At 41.9% G+C, this 17,759-nt stretch overlaps 1 protein-coding gene across 1 annotated transcript; it reads left to right on the forward strand.

The window, feature by feature from the left end:
* Positions 1–9,928: 9,928 nt before the first annotated feature.
* Positions 9,929–10,441, forward strand: LOC142628302 (uncharacterized). Its single transcript, XM_075802402.1, has one exon. The coding sequence runs from the start codon at positions 9,929–9,931 to the stop codon at positions 10,439–10,441; it is 513 nt and encodes a 170-aa protein (XP_075658517.1).
* Positions 10,442–17,759: the final 7,318 nt, after the last annotated feature.

Consider the following 17,759-nt stretch of genomic DNA (forward strand, 5'->3'; position numbering starts at 1 on the left):
AGCCTCATTGTGCTCGGCAAGGGTGCTCTAACACTCCTGCCATTTCACTTTTTTGAATATCATCCTAAGTCTTGCCACGCTTCCTCTCCTTGCCTTCAGTGGCGAACTCCTTTTCCCCCATCACATGTATAGCCTCTTCAGTATTCTCAACTCTTGGCCCACAATCCATGCATGTGATTCTTTTCCAGGTGGGCCTCGGTTTAGTGCCTTGAGGCCTATCTTGAACTTTGCTCACCACGTGCACTGTAGGTGATTTAATTAAATTGTTCTTCACGTGCTTAGGATCTGATATGGAAGGGATGTTCACCGATTTTGAATACAGTACAACTGTGTTGATAATTGAAGAAAACGATCCTATGCTTTCCATAATTGCTACATTAGTTACAGTTACATTCTCCACACAATCCAAAACAATCCCTTGTTTTACATTATCCTCTTTTGCACGACTCTTGCTCTCTGTAAGGTTCTCAACATGGTGCTCACCAATCGCCATTGCCGCCTATGTTGACTGTTAACTCCAATCTGCTCATCTTCGAATGTTTCGTCGTTGGGTTGCTTGGAATTTGTCGATGCTTTCCTGGGTGGAGATCGAGTATGCCCCCTACTAAATTTTAACCAATCGTCGTACTGACAAACCCCCCTTACCACCATTCTTTTTTAAAGCGAAATATTGAGCACAATATTGAAGATTATGACCCAGCATTCTACAACAATGACAAAACATTGGCAGCCTTTCATACTTAAATGTCACCCACGTATTTTGTCCATTTGAACCACCAAGAAAAGCTCCTCACCGAATAGGCTTTGACTATGGAAGCACAACCTTAACTTTCATAAGAAAATTCTGCACATCCTGTTTCTTCCTTTTCTCCACTTCAACCACCACTCCCATCCGACTCCCTATCTCGGTAGCAACTTTAAGAGAGACCATATCAAACGGTGTTCCCCATATTTGAATCCATAGAGTAACAAACTTGAATTTCACATTAGCTGCTATCATCCCTGGTTGCCATCGACGTAACATGAGTACTTGATTATTGAAAGTCTAGGGACCTCCACTTAGCACTAGATCCAATTCAAATTCTGACTTGAACTTGAACCCACTTCCACTATCTGTACTCCTTCTTCCATACCCCATGCTTTCCTCAAAGTACTTAGAGTCGCTTTCTTATTAAAGAGTTTACAAGTAAGAAACTTGCCAATAAGACTCTGTGAGCAGCTATCTATTTCCTCCTTTCGACCTTCCTCTGATATTGCTATCACCTCTTCTTCCTCCAATGTCAACTTCATTTTCTCCAAGCTATTGATCATGTCTTCAGCCATTTTCAGTTAGGCAAAACAAGCAAAAAAAGAAAAGACAAGACCTTAGTAGACCTAAGGGAGGGATTAACCTCGTAGAGACATGAAAGAAGGCTCTTAGCCCATTGAATAATATTATAGTAATCACATTATAGTAAATATAATATAATATAAGATCCTTGTAGCTCAACTGACACCTCTTATTGTTCCCAATGGAGACATCGAGCAAATTCCCCACTCTTAATTATTGAATTATTAAAAACATTAAAAAAAAAAAGATTAGGGCATTTAGTCCATTAGTCACACGCCCATCATATTCCAGTCTATACTTGGTTCATAACGTTCTTAAGAATAACTACAATTTTAATAATAAATGGATTAATTAAAAATGCTTCAACACCTTGAAAAAATGACAAAATTAGCCTTGAACCTAAACAATGACCAAAAATAGTCCCAACACCTACAAAATATCCCTAAAATGTACAAAATTACCAAAAATACCTCTAAAACCTTAAAAAATGACCAATATCCCACTAAAATTAAAAAAAAAAAAAAAACAACAATTGAAATGACCAAAATATCTCTAGAAATTACCAAAATAACCAAATACCTTTAGAATGCCTACAATACCCTTCAAGCCTAAAAATGACCAAAAGACCCATAAAACCACTAAAATAACCAAAATATCTCAGAATTTAAAATGACTAAACCCCCTAAAAACCACCAAATTAGCCAAAATACCCTTGAAATATTCAAATTACCAAAATATCGCTAAAATTTCCAAAATGACCAAAGTATCTTGAAACCTCCAAAATGACCTATATACCCCTTAAAACCTTCAAAATGATTAGGAAAAAAAAAACATGAAAACCCTTGTGGGGTACAGGAATTCCTGTAAGGTAATTACGTCACGTGTCATACCCATGGCCGATGATATTATCCTGCCAAGGAGGCCACGTCCTTGGACTGTAGGGTTACGTCAATAGCACATCATCAGAGGAGGTCGCACTGTATAGAAAGAGCTTCGAGGAGGGGGCTAGTACTGACATGAATGAAAAGTTGGTGGCTGCCACCACATTTAATGCATCCCACCAAACCTCCTGACTGCATTTATGTGGAGAAGATCCCTGAACAATGCTGCCTTGGCTGCTGCAACTCACAAGGGGATTGAGAATGTGTCTGATGGGACGGACACTCAAGTAGTAGCCTGGATGGTCAACAAATGAAGGGCCAAGATCATCTAAGGGGGATCTATATAATGTAAGGAACCCTCCAAGGACAGGAGGATCAGAAAATAGGGGGAGAAACATTGTAATACCAAGAAATGGACTTATAACCAAATTCAAAAGATAAATATACAAGATTTAGTCTTCTCAGACTGTGCCGATGAAGATTTACTCTGAGCAAAACCTTTTTATTCTTGTTTTCTTTTCATCTGGGCTCACTATAATTGTTATATAATTAATTAGAGTCTAGTTTTCCAGTCCGCTTTCTATAAATTTATCGTATTGGGTTTTTTGTGCTTAGATTCTTTTTCCCTTTAGGCTTAGGCTCCAAATAAGGTCCTTACACCACTAATATGGGCTACAATGATAGCAATGATGGTAGTGTCATGGTAGCTAGTTCTAGTAGTGGTATTAATATTTTCCTATTTTCTCCCTATATGGAATTTGATCCTAGGATTTGAATCCTTGAAAAGTTCAAGCTTTGAATTTCACATTATTTTAAAACCAAATTTCTTGTTAACACAAATAAGAAAAATCAAGATTAAAAATTCTAAAATTACAACTTTAAAGTTAAATCACAGAAAAAATCTCTCATCAAAACATAGCATTGAAGAAATTAATAAATAATAAAAAAGCTATCAAATTATTAGGGCAAGATTTATGTATAATATTTAAGTGTTGTTCCTTAGGTTTCCTTCTTAAAATTCTGCCATGTGGCTTTTTTCTCATAAGATGAAAGTATATTTTTTTAGTTAAGTGGTCACATAACAAAATCTTAAGAAGAAAACCAAAAGAACATCACTTAAAATACTGTATATAAGTTTTGTCCCAATTATTAACCCCCACAATCCATTTTTGCTTTTGCACCAAATCTATTTTACTTTTTTGACCCTTACCAAAACAATATTAGAGAGTAACAATTATACAAAACTTGGCACTGAAAAATCAATAACTTTTTAATAATACTAATAAGGTCAAACCGAATTCAACTTTACAATGGGTTAATTTGGGCCCTTCTAGTATTTAATTAGTGATTACATTTTTTTTTCCTGAATAAAGGAAAATTTTATAATGCTGGATCAACAAAAGAGATCAGAGATTAGGCCTAGCCCATCTTTCTCTAAAGCTTGGGCCAACAAGACTGGAAGACAAGAGATGGACACCTGATTCAATTACAAAAGAATATCCTGCTTACGCTCTCTAATGTTAGCAAAAGAAAACAAATAAATTAAACTAGTCGCTAACTTGTGTTACGCACAAAAACCTAACTATTCGTGAGGTATACTAAAATAATTTTATAAAAAATTTAAGAAACTAAATAATGCTCTTGTATGACTTTAATTGGTGTTACAATTTGATGAAGAAGCCATTGTTTGAATGTATAATGGCTTACAAAAAATTTGTCAAATAGTTTCAGATACTGTAAAAAAATAATTCAAAAATTCATATATCAAAACTTCTGAAAGACCAAAAAATATTAAAGAATCAGATGATTCACTGCTTAGAAATTAATGAAAAAAAACAAAATATATATAACTAAACAATAGAGAAATATAAGAAAGAGATGAGTTACATTCGAAAGAATAATTTCAAATATTGCAAACTTTTTTATCTTGTAAAAAACACCTAAAGAGATTTTAGTGGTTCATGTATGAAAATTACTTTTTAAAAAATACATGAAAAACCATAAAATCATTTTTATTTTTAAATATTGGGGTTTGCTTTGCTTTTATAGTGTTCATGATCAACCTTGCAAATTTGGAGATAAATTATCAATATTTGAGTTTAAGTTGGACTTGTTAGGGAGATAGAGTTTCACTCCTTGTTAAGTTTGAATTAAACAAAAATAATTTTGTTTTTAAAAAAAATGATAATGATGAGTTTAAGTTTAAGTTGGACTTGTTAGAGAGATAGAGTTTCACTCTTGTTAAGTTTGGACTAAACAAAAATAATTATATTTAAATAAAATGATAGCTTTATTTAAATATTGTGTTGACGTGGAAAATTGTGAGAGTTTCAGAGGCTTTGGTTATATGTATATATATATATATATATATATATATATATATATATATATATATATATGCGAGACACCTATAAGGACCTGGGATCCCGAGGACCCGAAGAAAGGAAGGCCAACATTTAGAATGAAAGATGAGGTCTCTCCAGTGTGCCGAAGATGAGGTGGCGTGGACGATAACTAAATAAGGGGCATGTTACAAATATCCTGGTTGTAATAGGGCTGATTTGAAGGTTGCAAGGTTGCATTAAATGCTTTGGCAACAACCATTCGGCCGCATTAATTAGCAAGCATCTCCTCTATCCGTCGCATTAATGTGGACATGACACGAATCTAAGTGCGGGATGCAAAGTGGAATCTTGTTCCATTGCCGACGGACAAGTGTCACGGGAGAAGGACCGCATGCAAGGTGTAAGGCTACGATGAAAACGAGAGAATAGTATAAATAGGAATCAAGAGATTACGAGAAGGGGCTTTTGGTTGTTGAACCCTCTCTACCAAATGTATTGTATGAGGACTCTTAAGTGAATAGAGCAACAGTAACGTTTTGAAGTTGATTTTATGAGCTTTTGGTCCTTACAATTGGCGCCGTCTGTGGGAACAACAACAGCGTAGCATATTCCATTTAGAGGTGTGTATGGGGGAGGTGTATTTGGAAGGGGAAGAATCAAGAAGCTCACGAAGCGGGACGCTGTAAGTCTCGGCACAGTGATAAGGGGAAAGGGCCTACTTCGGGGGTGGTGAAGGCATATGATGGCGATCTTAGGGCTGAGCAACGATCGTTAACTGAGGGGCATATGTCTCGCGACGATGTGTTGCGACAGATGCAATCTGAGATAGCGTACTTACGCAAGCGTGTGGATAGTAAGAAGCGGAGACGTAAGGATAATGCTAGCTCTTCTAGTGATAGTTCGGAAGCGAACCCAGGAGGAATTCATCCCCCAATGTTTGAGCCTACTCAAAGTATGACCCGTGCTAGTGTGTCTTCGGGCGTTAGGGCAAAGCAGCTGAAAGTGACGAAGATGGCCGATACTGATGGAATATATCGTGAGGACGGGAGTGATGCAATGGGTAAAGCCCTGAGACAAATTGCCAAATCCCCTTTTGTGGCAAGGATAAACAGGGCAAAGCTACCTCGTAGGTTTTCCCAACCCATCTTTACTGTGTATAATGGGAGGACTGACCCTGTGGAGCATGTTAGTCATTTTAGTCAGAAGATGGCCGTTTATTCGAATAATGAGGCATTGATGTGTAGAGTTTTTCCCTCCAGTTTGGGGCCCGTGGCTATGAGGTGGTTTGATGCTTTGGCAGAAGGTTCCTCCGAGGTCTTTTGAGGAATTGACTAGGGCATTTGGATCAAGGTTCATAACTTGTACAAGGATTCCAAAACCTTTGGATGCTCTACTATCTATGTCCATGAGGGAAGGTGAAACACTCAAAACCTATTCTGACCGATACTGGGAAACGTATAATGAAATTGATGGGGATGTGGAGAGTGTAGCCGTGAGAACTTTCAAGGTGGGTCTTCCCACGGAGCATGGGTTAAGGAAGTCTTTGACAATGAAGGCCGCGATAGATATGCGTCAGCTTATGGACCGGATAGATAAATATAAACGGGTAGAGGAGGATCAGATGCAGAGCAAAGGCAAAATGAAAGGGTATCTAGAGAGGAAGGATCTTCGGGAAGGGGGGTTTCAAGGTATTCGGCCCAAACGAGACTTTACAAGCCATCCGAGGACCGCCGAGCCTCCTCTAGTTAACTCACTGTTTAAGGAGCCTGTGCATCACATCCTGGAGAAAATTCGGCATGAGCCATACTTTAGGCCACCAAACAAAATGAGTGGCGACGCATCCCGGAGGCACCAAAACCTCCTGCATCGCCATTACCACCAGATAAGGGGCATACCACGGAGAAGTGCAGACGTTGCGCGACCATTTAAATCAATTGATTAGGGCCGGGAAGATCAACCACTTATTGGCAAAGCCGAATGGGAACCAGGAACAACTAGATACTCGGAAATTTTGGGGTCAGGCCCCTCAACCATCTTTAGGCACTATTAACGTCATCTTGACCCAGCCGAGAGGAGATTTTGGGAACCCTTCTCGGATCATGTCCGTTCAAAACAAGTGTGGGACTGAGGACGTGGAAGAGAATCATCAAACAAGTAAAAGACTCAGATCCTCGGTGACGCTTACTTTGGGTTTTTCTGATAAGGATAAAGAGGGAACGTTTCAACCCCACGATGATGCCTTGGTCGTCACAGTTCGTATTGGGGGATATGATGTAAGACGAGTCTTGGTGGATGATGGAAGTGGTGCCGAGATTATGTATCCGGACCTATTCAATGGATTAAAGTTGAAAGAGGAGGACTTGGAAAAATACGACCATCCCTTGGTCGGTTTTGATGGAAACCAGGTGATCCCACGAGGAATGATTAGGCTGCCCGTGCAGGTGGAGGGTTCCGAGGTACAGGTAAACTTTATAGTTGTTATGGCATATTCTCCATACACGGCCATTTTGGCCAGACCGTGGTTGCATGCAATGGAGGCAGTTTCATCAACTTTACATGTGATGGTGAAGTACCCTACAGGGGGAAGCGTGGGAGTGTTACATGGCAGTCAAACGGTGGCTAGGCAATGTCTAATGTCTGCCACTATTCGTACGGGCCGAGGTCCGTTGGAAGGGGAAGTTCCTGAAACATCATAGCAATTAAAGGAGGCTGCTCAGGAAGTCGGCCCAGTTGAAGATGAAGGGGTCTCCCGAGAAGCTAACCAAGGTAATTATTGGGGAAGATAAAGAGAAGTATTTTCAAGTCGGATCCAAGCTGCCGCACAGGAAGAGAAGAGTTGATTTAATTCCCGCGAGATAACATTGATGTTTTTGCATGGACGACTTATGATGTGCCGGGAATTAATCCGCAGGTTATCTCGCCACCATTTGAATGTTAACCCTCGTACGACGCCTAGACAAGAACCCTCCTGGCGAGCATCTCAAGAGCACGCCGAGGCGCTAAAGAGGAGGTTGGGAAGCTAAAGCAAGCCGGTGCGATCAAGGAGATCTTCTATCCCGAATGGCTGGCCAATACCGTTGTAGTAAAAAGAAGAATGGAAATGGAGAAAGTATTGACTTTACGGAGATCCGAATAGGGCATGTCCCAAGGATCCTTTCCCTATTCCTAGAATTGGCCAATTGGTGGATGCAATCGTGGGGCACCCCCGAATGAGCTTCTTGGATGCGTTCCAAGGGTATCACCAAATCCCGTTGTCACCGAAATGATCGGGAGAAGACGGCTTTTCGTGCCCCGAATGGTAATTACCATTACCGAGTAATGCCCTTTTGGTCTAAAGAATGCGGTCAACTTATCAACGAATGGTGACCCGAATGTTCGATGCGCGATTGGGACGTAACATGGAAGCTTATATCGATGACATGGTAATCAAAAGTAAGAAGACGAAGACCATCTGACGGTTTGCGGTGAGACCTTCTCAATGTTAAGAAAGTATAAGTTACGCTTGAATGCATCAAAGTGTTCTTTCCGGAGTGGGCTCGGGAAAATTTTTGGGGTACATGATTACTCATCGGGGAATTGAAGTTAATCTGACCAAATTAAAAATTGTCTTAGGATTGCATCCCCTCGGAGCCCGAAAGAGGTGCAGAGGTTAGCTGGCATGATTTGCGCCTGAACATTCATTTCGCGGTCGGCGGGTGCCGCCCATTCTATCGCCTTTTGCACAGGTGGAAGGATTTCCAGTGGTCTAACGAATGCAATTTGGCTTTTGAGGATTTAAAGCAATATTTATCTAGACCGCCGATACTATCAACACCCGAGAAAGAAGAAGTGCTATATGCTTATCTAGCCGTCACAAATCACTCCGTAAGTCTTGTCTTAATACGGAATGATGACGGGGTCCAGAAACCAATATACTATGTCAGCAAGTCCTTGCAAGAAGTTGAACAGCCGATACCGCCTGGAAAAAGCGCTTCTAGCCGTGGTGCACGCAACAAGGAAATTGCCTCATTACTTCCAAGCTCACACCGTGGTGGTACTCACTCAGTTGCCTCTACAAGCTATCACGCGGAAATCGGATTATACGGGTCGTGTAGCAAAGTGGGGAACCAAGCTGGGAGCTTATGATATCAAGTATACGCCCCGGACGGCTATCAAAGGGCAAATCCTTGCCGACTTCGTGGCCGAGTTCACGGACGGTCGGGCTTATCCGAAGATGCCGTGATGTCAATAATGTCCATTGGAACGGAAAACATCACTCCATGGGAAGTCTACACGGATGGGGCATCAAATCGAAGGAGCCAAATAGGAGTTGTGTTAATATCCCCAGAAACTAGTCATTGAAAAGTCATTGAGGTTGGGATTCCCGGCAACTAATAATGAGGCCGAGTATGAGGCTCTCTTAGTGGGCTCCCGTGATGGTTAAACATTTGGGAGGAAAAGTAGTGAGGGTGTTCTGTGATTCCCGATTGGTGGTCGGCAAGTTAATGGAGAGTTTGAGGCAAAAGATGAGCGGATGAAAAGCTATCCGAAACGAGTCCAAGGGGTGTTGGGTTTGTTTGACGGCCGAAGTCTGCAAGTCCCAAGGGGACATAACTCTCATGCCGATTCATTAGCAATGTTAGCCACTTATTTGGGATCGAAGCTACCGCGTATGGTTATGGTGGAGGATTTGTTGTCCTCTAGCTTAACCAAGATCCCGAGTACGGGTTCACAACATTCATGTAGGCCCAAGCCGGATGGACCCCAATTATAGCTTTCTTACAGACGGAATACTACCCGAAGATAGAAAGATGGCCGAGACGATACGAAGAAGCGCACCCGACTGGCCATCGGAGGAGAAAAAACTCTATAGGCGTTCCTATGCAGGTACCTCACTTTGCGTGCATCCCGAAGCCGTGGAACCTTTTTGGAAGAATTACATGAGGGTGTGTGTGGGAGCCACCGGAGGAAGATCATTAGCTCGCTTAGAGCCATGACCCAAGGGTATTGGTGGCCAAGCATGCAGAGAACCTCTCAAGATTATGCCAAGAAGTGTGATCAATGTCAAAGGTTTGCACCCAATGTACATCAACCAGGAGGTAACTTAAATCCGTTGTCCAGCCCATGGCCCTTTGCTAAGTGGGGTTTAGATATCGTCGGGCCGTTTCCTCGGGCAACGGGTAATAGGAGATGGCTCATCGCCGGCACGGATTACTTCACGAAATGGGTGGAGGCCGAGCCGTTAGCCAACATTAGGGATGTGGATGCAAAAAGATTCATCTGGAAAAATATCATAACTCGCTTCAGGGTCCCTCACACCTTGATATATGATAATGGTCTTCAATTTGATAGCAAGGTTTTCCGGCGGTACTGCGCAGAAATGGGAATAAGAAATGGATATTCCACACCGTACTATCCCCAAGGAAATGGACAAAGCCGAAGCAACAAATAAAGTCATCTTGGCAGGTTTGAAGAAACGATTGGATGACGCTAAAGGGAGGCAGGTAGAAGAATTACCTCATGTATTACGGGCTTATCGCACCACACCCCGAAGATCAACAAAGCGAGACTCCCTTTTCAATGACGTATGGGATGGAAGCTATAATACCATTGGAGTCGGAGTTTTCCCACCCCGAAGTCCGACCCGGTATGACGAAGCGTGCAATCATGATCTGATGAATGATTGTTTGAATACTATTGAGGAAAGTAGAGAAATAGCCAATGTGAAGATGGGTAACTATCAGCAGAAGCTCAAGCAGACATATGACAAGGGAGTTAAGACCAGGCCCTTGGTACCAGGAGATTTGGTACTAAGAAAGGTAGTGGGGGTAGCAAAGAATCCCGCCTGGGGAAAATTGGGTCCTAAGCGGGAAGGCCCATATAGAATTACCTCGGATGGTGTGTAGGGGCTTATCGTTTAAAGGATCTGGATGGAAGGGTGATTCCTCGCCCTTGGAATGTAAATAACTTACGACGATATTATTATTAAGAAAAGAATCTCCTTTTGTATTAGGCTTCTGTTCGTTTCAATTCTGTATTGGCAAAAAGCATAAGTGTTAAACTGACCTTAGTGCTTGTTCGGCTCCTCAGGCCACAAGTCTAAGAGAAATTAATCACTTGCAAAAACCTAAGTGTTAAACTGACCTTAGTGCTTGTTCGGCTCCTCGGGCCACAAGTCTAAGAGAAATTAATCACTTGCAAAAAACTAAGTGTTAAACTGACCTTAGTGCTTGTTCAACTCCTCGGGCCACAAGTCTAAGAGAAATTATTCACTTGCAAAAACCTAAGTGTTAAACTGACCTTAGTGCTTGTTCGGCTCCTCGGGCCACAAGTCTAAGAAAACTTAATCACTTGCAAACCATCACACAGGAATTGTAAGTCCAACAAAATCACGGCTAAAGAAATCTCAAATATGTAAAGCACTAACATAAAACAAATCATTGAGCCTTGTTGTTCAATAGCATATTGAACCTCAGACTTTCCGTTTCAAACGTCAAAGAAGGTCAAGTGGTGAAATTATGGTGCTCAGGTCAAACTGTTCGTGGTTCTTAAAATCACAAGTATAATGAACTACTTCGTAGTGAAATTATGATTGTTAGTTCAAGTAAGTTTTTATCTGGACACATACAAAATGACAAATAAAAATGACAGCATATTGTAGTAAGACGTGTATATGAAACAGAAGAAAAGAGCTAAGTATTCATTTCTCAAGAATGATCAAGCAAAACCGGGGCAATCATTTGGCCCCTTACATATATATAAAGTAAAAAATAAGGCAAAAGCTACGAAAGGACTAAGCAAAAAATAAGGCAATAACTACGAAAGGACTACGCAACAGGTTGCTTGTCTTTTCTTTTCTCTGGGTCTTTTTCTTTTTTCTTCTTTTTTGGCTCTTCACCAATTCACCTCGGCATTTCATCCACGGCTGGCTGGGAAGAAGGGTCCTTTGAGACTGGGGTATCGAAGGAGCGAGGCGAGGGGCAGGCATTACGGGATCGGCTTGTCATGGCTTGGAGGAGTAGGGGCTAAGCATAAAGCGGGGGGATAATAAATGTTGTCGGGAAGACGGAGTCTTGCGTCGGCATCCACTCCGGCGTCCAAGCGCGGCCCCACACCTCCAAGCGAACGCTCTCGGCAACTCCTCTAAGTTGGGCAGCGTGTCAAGCCCGAAGCTTTTTTCATCCCAAGCATCATACGCCGCTTGCTCGGCGGCCTCACTTGCTCCTCCTTGGCTAGGTTCTTTCTGCTTGAGCTCGACAACAGTGAGGGCAAGCCTGCTTTGAGCCTGTTTCTGGGCCTCAAGAGCAAGATTTGCTTGCGACTCATAGCTTTTCAGGGCCGACTCAGCATTCTTGTGAGCTTTTTCTACCTCAGACAGGTGAGTGAGGGTCTCCTTTAAGTTCACTCGGCTTCTTTTTGTGCCTTTATTGCGCCTCGGCATTTTGATCTTGTCGGGCAAGATCTAGGGAATGATCGACCCACTCCTCAGCCATGAATGAAGCCTGGACCGCCTATGATATATTTGAGTTAGTAAGGTTAGTCATGATAAATAATTAAACTCATACTTAGAATGCACTAAAACTTCGAAAAATACCTTGGCTAAGTCCTGCTTCAAAGACAAGAAAACCTCCCTCTTACGGAAGGACCGCAACTCGCCATGTCTTCGGGAAGGCATGTAGGCCTTCTCTAGACACTCGGCCACCAAGCTCGAGCTTCTTCGGATCCCGCAGATTGGCGTCATCCAAAACAGAGGCTGCCCGAGCCGAGAGTGAAGTTGGGCCGCCAGGGTTGATGCTTTCCTTGTAGATTCACCACTCGGGGTCTTTCGAAGAACCATGGGAGCAACTTTCTTGGAAGGGCCTTTGCAGCCCTGGTATCTTTAACAGGGTCAAGGTTTTCCCTTCTTCGATGTCTATAACATGTTTGCTACTCGACCCCTTTTGCGTTTTTTATCCGTCGCCTCCGAGGGGGTGCCCGAGTAGCAGTGGAGAGTGACGAGGAGGAACCGACACGGGCACGGCGTGGCAGCCGCCCTTGTGCCCGTAGTAGGGCCAACAGGTCGGGCTCTTTTTCTTGGAAACCCATTTGACTGGTGGACGGTTGGGAACTGGAAGGAGCGTCTGGACGGTAGAACACCTCAAAGTCTTCCTCTGTCACCTCGAGAGAAGGAAGCTCGGGCGTGGCAGCTCTTTCCTCAACAACAGGATTAGCAGTTTGCTCCAAAGGAGGATAGATCAGTTGGGCGGTGAGTGAAGCAGGGAGTTGTGCGTCCTGAATTCCTGCAGGGGGAGGTACGGCTAGTAAGAATCCCGGGGAGGAAACGTCAATTTGAGCTAGCCTTAAATCTCTTGCTCTTATCACGTTCTTCGGGCTTTGGAAGCGTTTAGTAGAGGGGTTGTATCCGAGGATGAGGTGGGCTGCTCGGAGCTGTCCGTCCCTATGTACGAATATCTCCGATCGAAGAATCCTGTTCAAATCAGCACGGTTCACGGCGGACGTATCTCGGCGTATGGTAATCGTCCGCAACAAAAAATGAAGGCATTTAAACAAATACGTGGTGTGGTGTAAAGCACGAAAAGAATATGGTTAGTCCTAAGTGCTAGGTTAGTCCTCGGGAACCCTACTGGTACCCCCTTCTCGGGTAGGGCAATGCAATCCGTCATGCCAATTGCCCGAGATGACAAGATAATCTTCATCCATCCCTTTGCTTGAATCGGGTAAACGGGAAATCGAACTGCCTAACGAAGGGATTCTACACTTCATATAGTATTTAGTCCCGTCCCCTTTTTGGCGGTTATATACCCAATTTACATCTGCCGCCAAACAAGTTAGTTCCCAGTTTTCGATTGAGGGCATCCGCGCATCCTAAAATTCTAAGGACATTTGGGGAGCATTGCGAAGGGGTAAGCCTATAATTTATTAGAAAATCCCTAGTTACTCTACCTATAGGAATTTCCATACCCCCCTCAATAAATGCAATCATCGGAATCAAAATGGATTCAGGTGGCCGAGACACCAGTGGAATATCTTCTACCTCACAATACGTAATATCTACGTCATTGGGGATCCGATATCGGACCTTAAAAGCGGCTTTCGCCTCATCCGTATTCACTAACTTAGCGTATCTACCCATTAACCCCCGCTGCAAGAGGAGGAAAGCAAGCAAGAAGAGAAAAAAGGAAAGGAAAATGAACACACCTCTGAAGATCGCTTAAGGATGGTCCCCGGGAGCTCACTTTTCTTTCAATCCTTCGAAATGGCAAAATGAACTTTATCCAGCGTAAAAAGTTGCTTTTATAGGGGTGGGGGAAGTGGAAGCAATGGGGTAAAAGAATAAGAGCGGTAACTTTCCCGCTCATAATTAAGAGCAAAATCTGAACCGTACATTTCTCATCCAACCGTAGAACGTGCGCGGGAAAAGAAGCGTCAGGCGCCATAAATGCCTCAACGTGGGATACGAGGCGCCAGATGCGGATCATGGGGGCGTTGAAGAGACGTCTGTACGTGTGAAAGCATAAAATGGATAAGAAGCGTGTATAAGAAGTTAAAACTTAGTTATTAATACATGATTCATAACTCAAGTTTTAAAGGGGCTGTTGTGAGGACCCGAGGACCTAAGAACCCGAGGACCCGAAGAAAGGAAGGCCAACATTTAGAATAAAAGATGAGGTCTCTCCAGGTGTGCCCGAAGATGAGGTGGCGTGGACGATAACTAAATAAGGGGCATGTTACAAATATCTGGTTGTAATAGGCTGATTTGGAAGGTTGCAAGGTTGCATTAAATGCTTGGCAACAACCATTCTGACCGCATTAATTAGCAAGCATCTCTTCTATCCGTCGCATTAATGTGGACATGACCTGAACAGTGCGGGATGCAAAGTGGAATCTTGTTCCATTGCCGACGGACAAGTGTCACGGGAGAAGGACCGCAGATTGCAAGGTGTAAGGCTACGATGAAAACAGAGAATAGTATAAATAGGAATCAAGAGATTACGAGAAGGGGCTTTTGGTTGTTGAACCCTCTCTACCAAATGTATTGTATGAGGACTCTTAAGTGAATAGAGCAACAGTAACGTTTTGAAGTTGATTTTATGAGCTTTTGGTCCTTACATATACTAATCACTAACCCATGCGATGCACGAAAGAGTTCAGCAAAAATTTTAAATTTTCACTTTGCTTAAAGTTATGATCACTTGAAAATAAAAGTTACAATTTAAGAGGAGAAAAAAATTATAATACCAATGATAAAAGCACTCTCATCAGGTATGTTCACCGTGCCAAGTAGATTCACTCTCTCATCCTCTCTTCCTCTCCATCAATCCTCCCAACCTCTGATTCACTCTCTCAGCCTCTCATCCTCTCTATCAATCCTTCCAATTGGTGGTTCATCCCTCAAATGCCTCAAACCCAGACCCGATCTAAGCCTACCCTGCCTTCTTCCTAGACCTCGATTTCAACAGAATCAGAGCATCATCCAAGCTCCATCGTGACACCCACAGACCACCACCACTCCTCTGCTCTTTGCGTCTTGATCTAACCCGGACCCAACACACGCCTCTCTAAATCAAGAACCAAAACCACGCCAGCGTCCAATCAAGCTCCGCCACCGTCCTCCCTGCTCGTCCCCTAAAGTTCGATCTTGCCTCCAATCTCACCGATCTCTCCTTTGAACTTGCTGCCGATTACTCCTTTGGTCTCACCAGCGCTGCCGCCGATCTTGCTAGTCCTCGTTGCTGATCTCGCCAGTCCTTGTCGCCGATCTCGCCAGTCCTCGCCGCTGATCACACCGCCGATCTCCACAGCTGTCACCGATTGTTGGCTGAGTTTGGGTCGGTGTTTTATTCTCTATTTTTTTGGTTGGTTGATTTTTTTTTTGTTGAGATTTTTGGATTTGGAATTTGTTGGAGGATCTAGTGATTGTGGGTGTAGTTTGTAGCGGTTGATTTGCTGTTGGCGGTGGTTGTAGCGGTGGTTGTTGGTTGGTTGGTGGCAACTGCCACTGAGTTGGGTGTTTGTATATTAGCTCGGATTTGAGATAATATATTATTTAATGTGTAGTAAATATTATTTTAATGTATAAAATTGAAGGATAAAATATCTTATAAATGGGATATTGTAAAATGATGTCGTAAAATGATAAAGTAAGTGTTTGAAGTGTCAAAATGACATTTTTTTTAAAACATCTGATGAGAATGCTCTAAATCCAACATCAATAATAATTTAGTATTTCTTTGCTATCAGTAATAATTTGTTATACCTAAAATTTATGCTAAACATGACATTAATATATAATTATTCCCTATACCCCAGAAATCATACTTAGTAGGAACAATAATTTTAAAAAAAGATTAAAGAAATTGTTAACAAACTTGGAGTAGTAGTATTATAAGTTATTAAAATGTGAAGGGAATAATGTAAATAATCTAATATAGAAAGATTAAAGAAATTGTTAACAAACTTGGAGTAGCAGTATTATAAGTTATTAAAGTGTAAAGGGAATAAAGTAAATAATCTATTCAGCAAAAAAAAAAGAAAGAAGTAAATAATCTAATATGACTCAACCTATTTTATTATTTTAAAAAATCAATCAATGAGCCCATAAAAAAAAAAAAAAAATTTCAATGAGTACCACTGAAGAGAAAGTGCCATGAGGATGGGAAATTACTGAGGTAAAAAGAAGTTTTAAATTCCTAAATTGCATTAGTCCAATCCGTATTTTCCTTCTTCTTTTTTTGCTCCACTGTTTTTTTTTTTTTTTTTACTCTTATCTTATATTGTTCTCATCCACACATTTAAATTATTTTTATTTTCCCAATGGCTACATGTTCAAATGTTCTATTCTTCATTCTCATCCTCACAAATCTCTTCCTCTCCCTCCGTCTTAGGCTGCGTTTGGTTGGGTGTAAAATATTTTCCGGGTGTAAAATATTTTCAGGTGAAAATATTTTCGGGAAAGGAAAATATTTTCTAGTGTTTGGTTGCAATTTTAAAATTATATTGGAAAATAATTTGAAGTGTTTGGTAACATTCAGAAAATGCAAATTTTTCACTAATTTTTCACATTTTCTCAGCTTCCAAACAAATTTTATATCAAAAAAATCTACCAACACCCACACAGTAGCCACAGAAAAATTCACTACCACCCACACACCAGCACCACACAACACAAAAACCACCAAAACACCACCACCCACACCACCGCAACAACAACAACAAAATCAGAGATCAAAGAGAGAAAGATTGAGAGATTGAGGGAGAGAGATCGGTAACGGCGGCCAGATTGAGGGGAAAATGATCGGTAACGGCGGCCAGATTGGTAATGACGGAGGTGGGTTTGGGCTTGGGACGATGGTCTCGCGGCTCGATCTCGCCGACGCGAGCTCGCCGGCGTGGTAGCGATCTCGCGGCTCGATCTCGCCGGCGCAAGCTCGTCTGGGCTTGGGGCTCGGTCTGGGCTTGTCGGCGCGTCTGGGCTTGGGGCTCGATCTCGTCGGCTCGTCGGCACTTCTCTCTCTTTCTCCTCTCTTCGTTCTCTGTCTCCCTCTCTTCGTGCTCTCTCTCTGTTTTCCGTGGAAAATGTGATTTGAAGGTAAAATATGAATGGATTTTTTTTTTTCCATCGTATAAGGGCTGTTTTACGGTCAAACTGGAAAATAATTTCAGTTGACCAAATTTTTGTGCTCACCAAACACACGCAAATGGGGAAAATAATTTTTGAAATTGGTTTACCGTTAAACCAAACGCAGCCTTAGTCTCTTTATTCTCTTCCTCACAAATTAGTCTTAGAAACAATAAAAATGCAAGATTTTTCTTTATTATTATTATTTTTTACATAATGCGTCGTCATCATGCTCCTTGCTTCTTCTTTTTTTTTTTTCCTAAAAATTTTGCAGAAGCATTCATCTCAATGTTTTGACAGATCTCATGGTGGTTGAGGCTTCAACAATAGTGATAAGGTGCTATGAGCCTGTAAAATACTACTTAAAAAAAACAAAAATCTTCCTTGTTTTATTTTTTATTTTCACGTTTTCTTTTCCCAACATCAGATCTTTTGTATTGAATAAAGTTTCTCTGTTACTAAGAGAGGTGTTTCTATCTCCTCTTAGGCAGTAGAACTGGAGTCCCTTCTCGTAAGGCTCTCTTCTCCCCTCGCGTAACAACGTTACGTGTAGGGCTAGTGGTTCTTTTTTCAGGGGTTTGGGAAACAGTTTTGTTTGTATTTTT

This window comes from Castanea sativa, chromosome 1, assembly GCF_040712315.1.
Source record: "Castanea sativa cultivar Marrone di Chiusa Pesio chromosome 1, ASM4071231v1".
Lineage (NCBI taxonomy): Eukaryota > Viridiplantae > Streptophyta > Magnoliopsida > Fagales > Fagaceae > Castanea > Castanea sativa.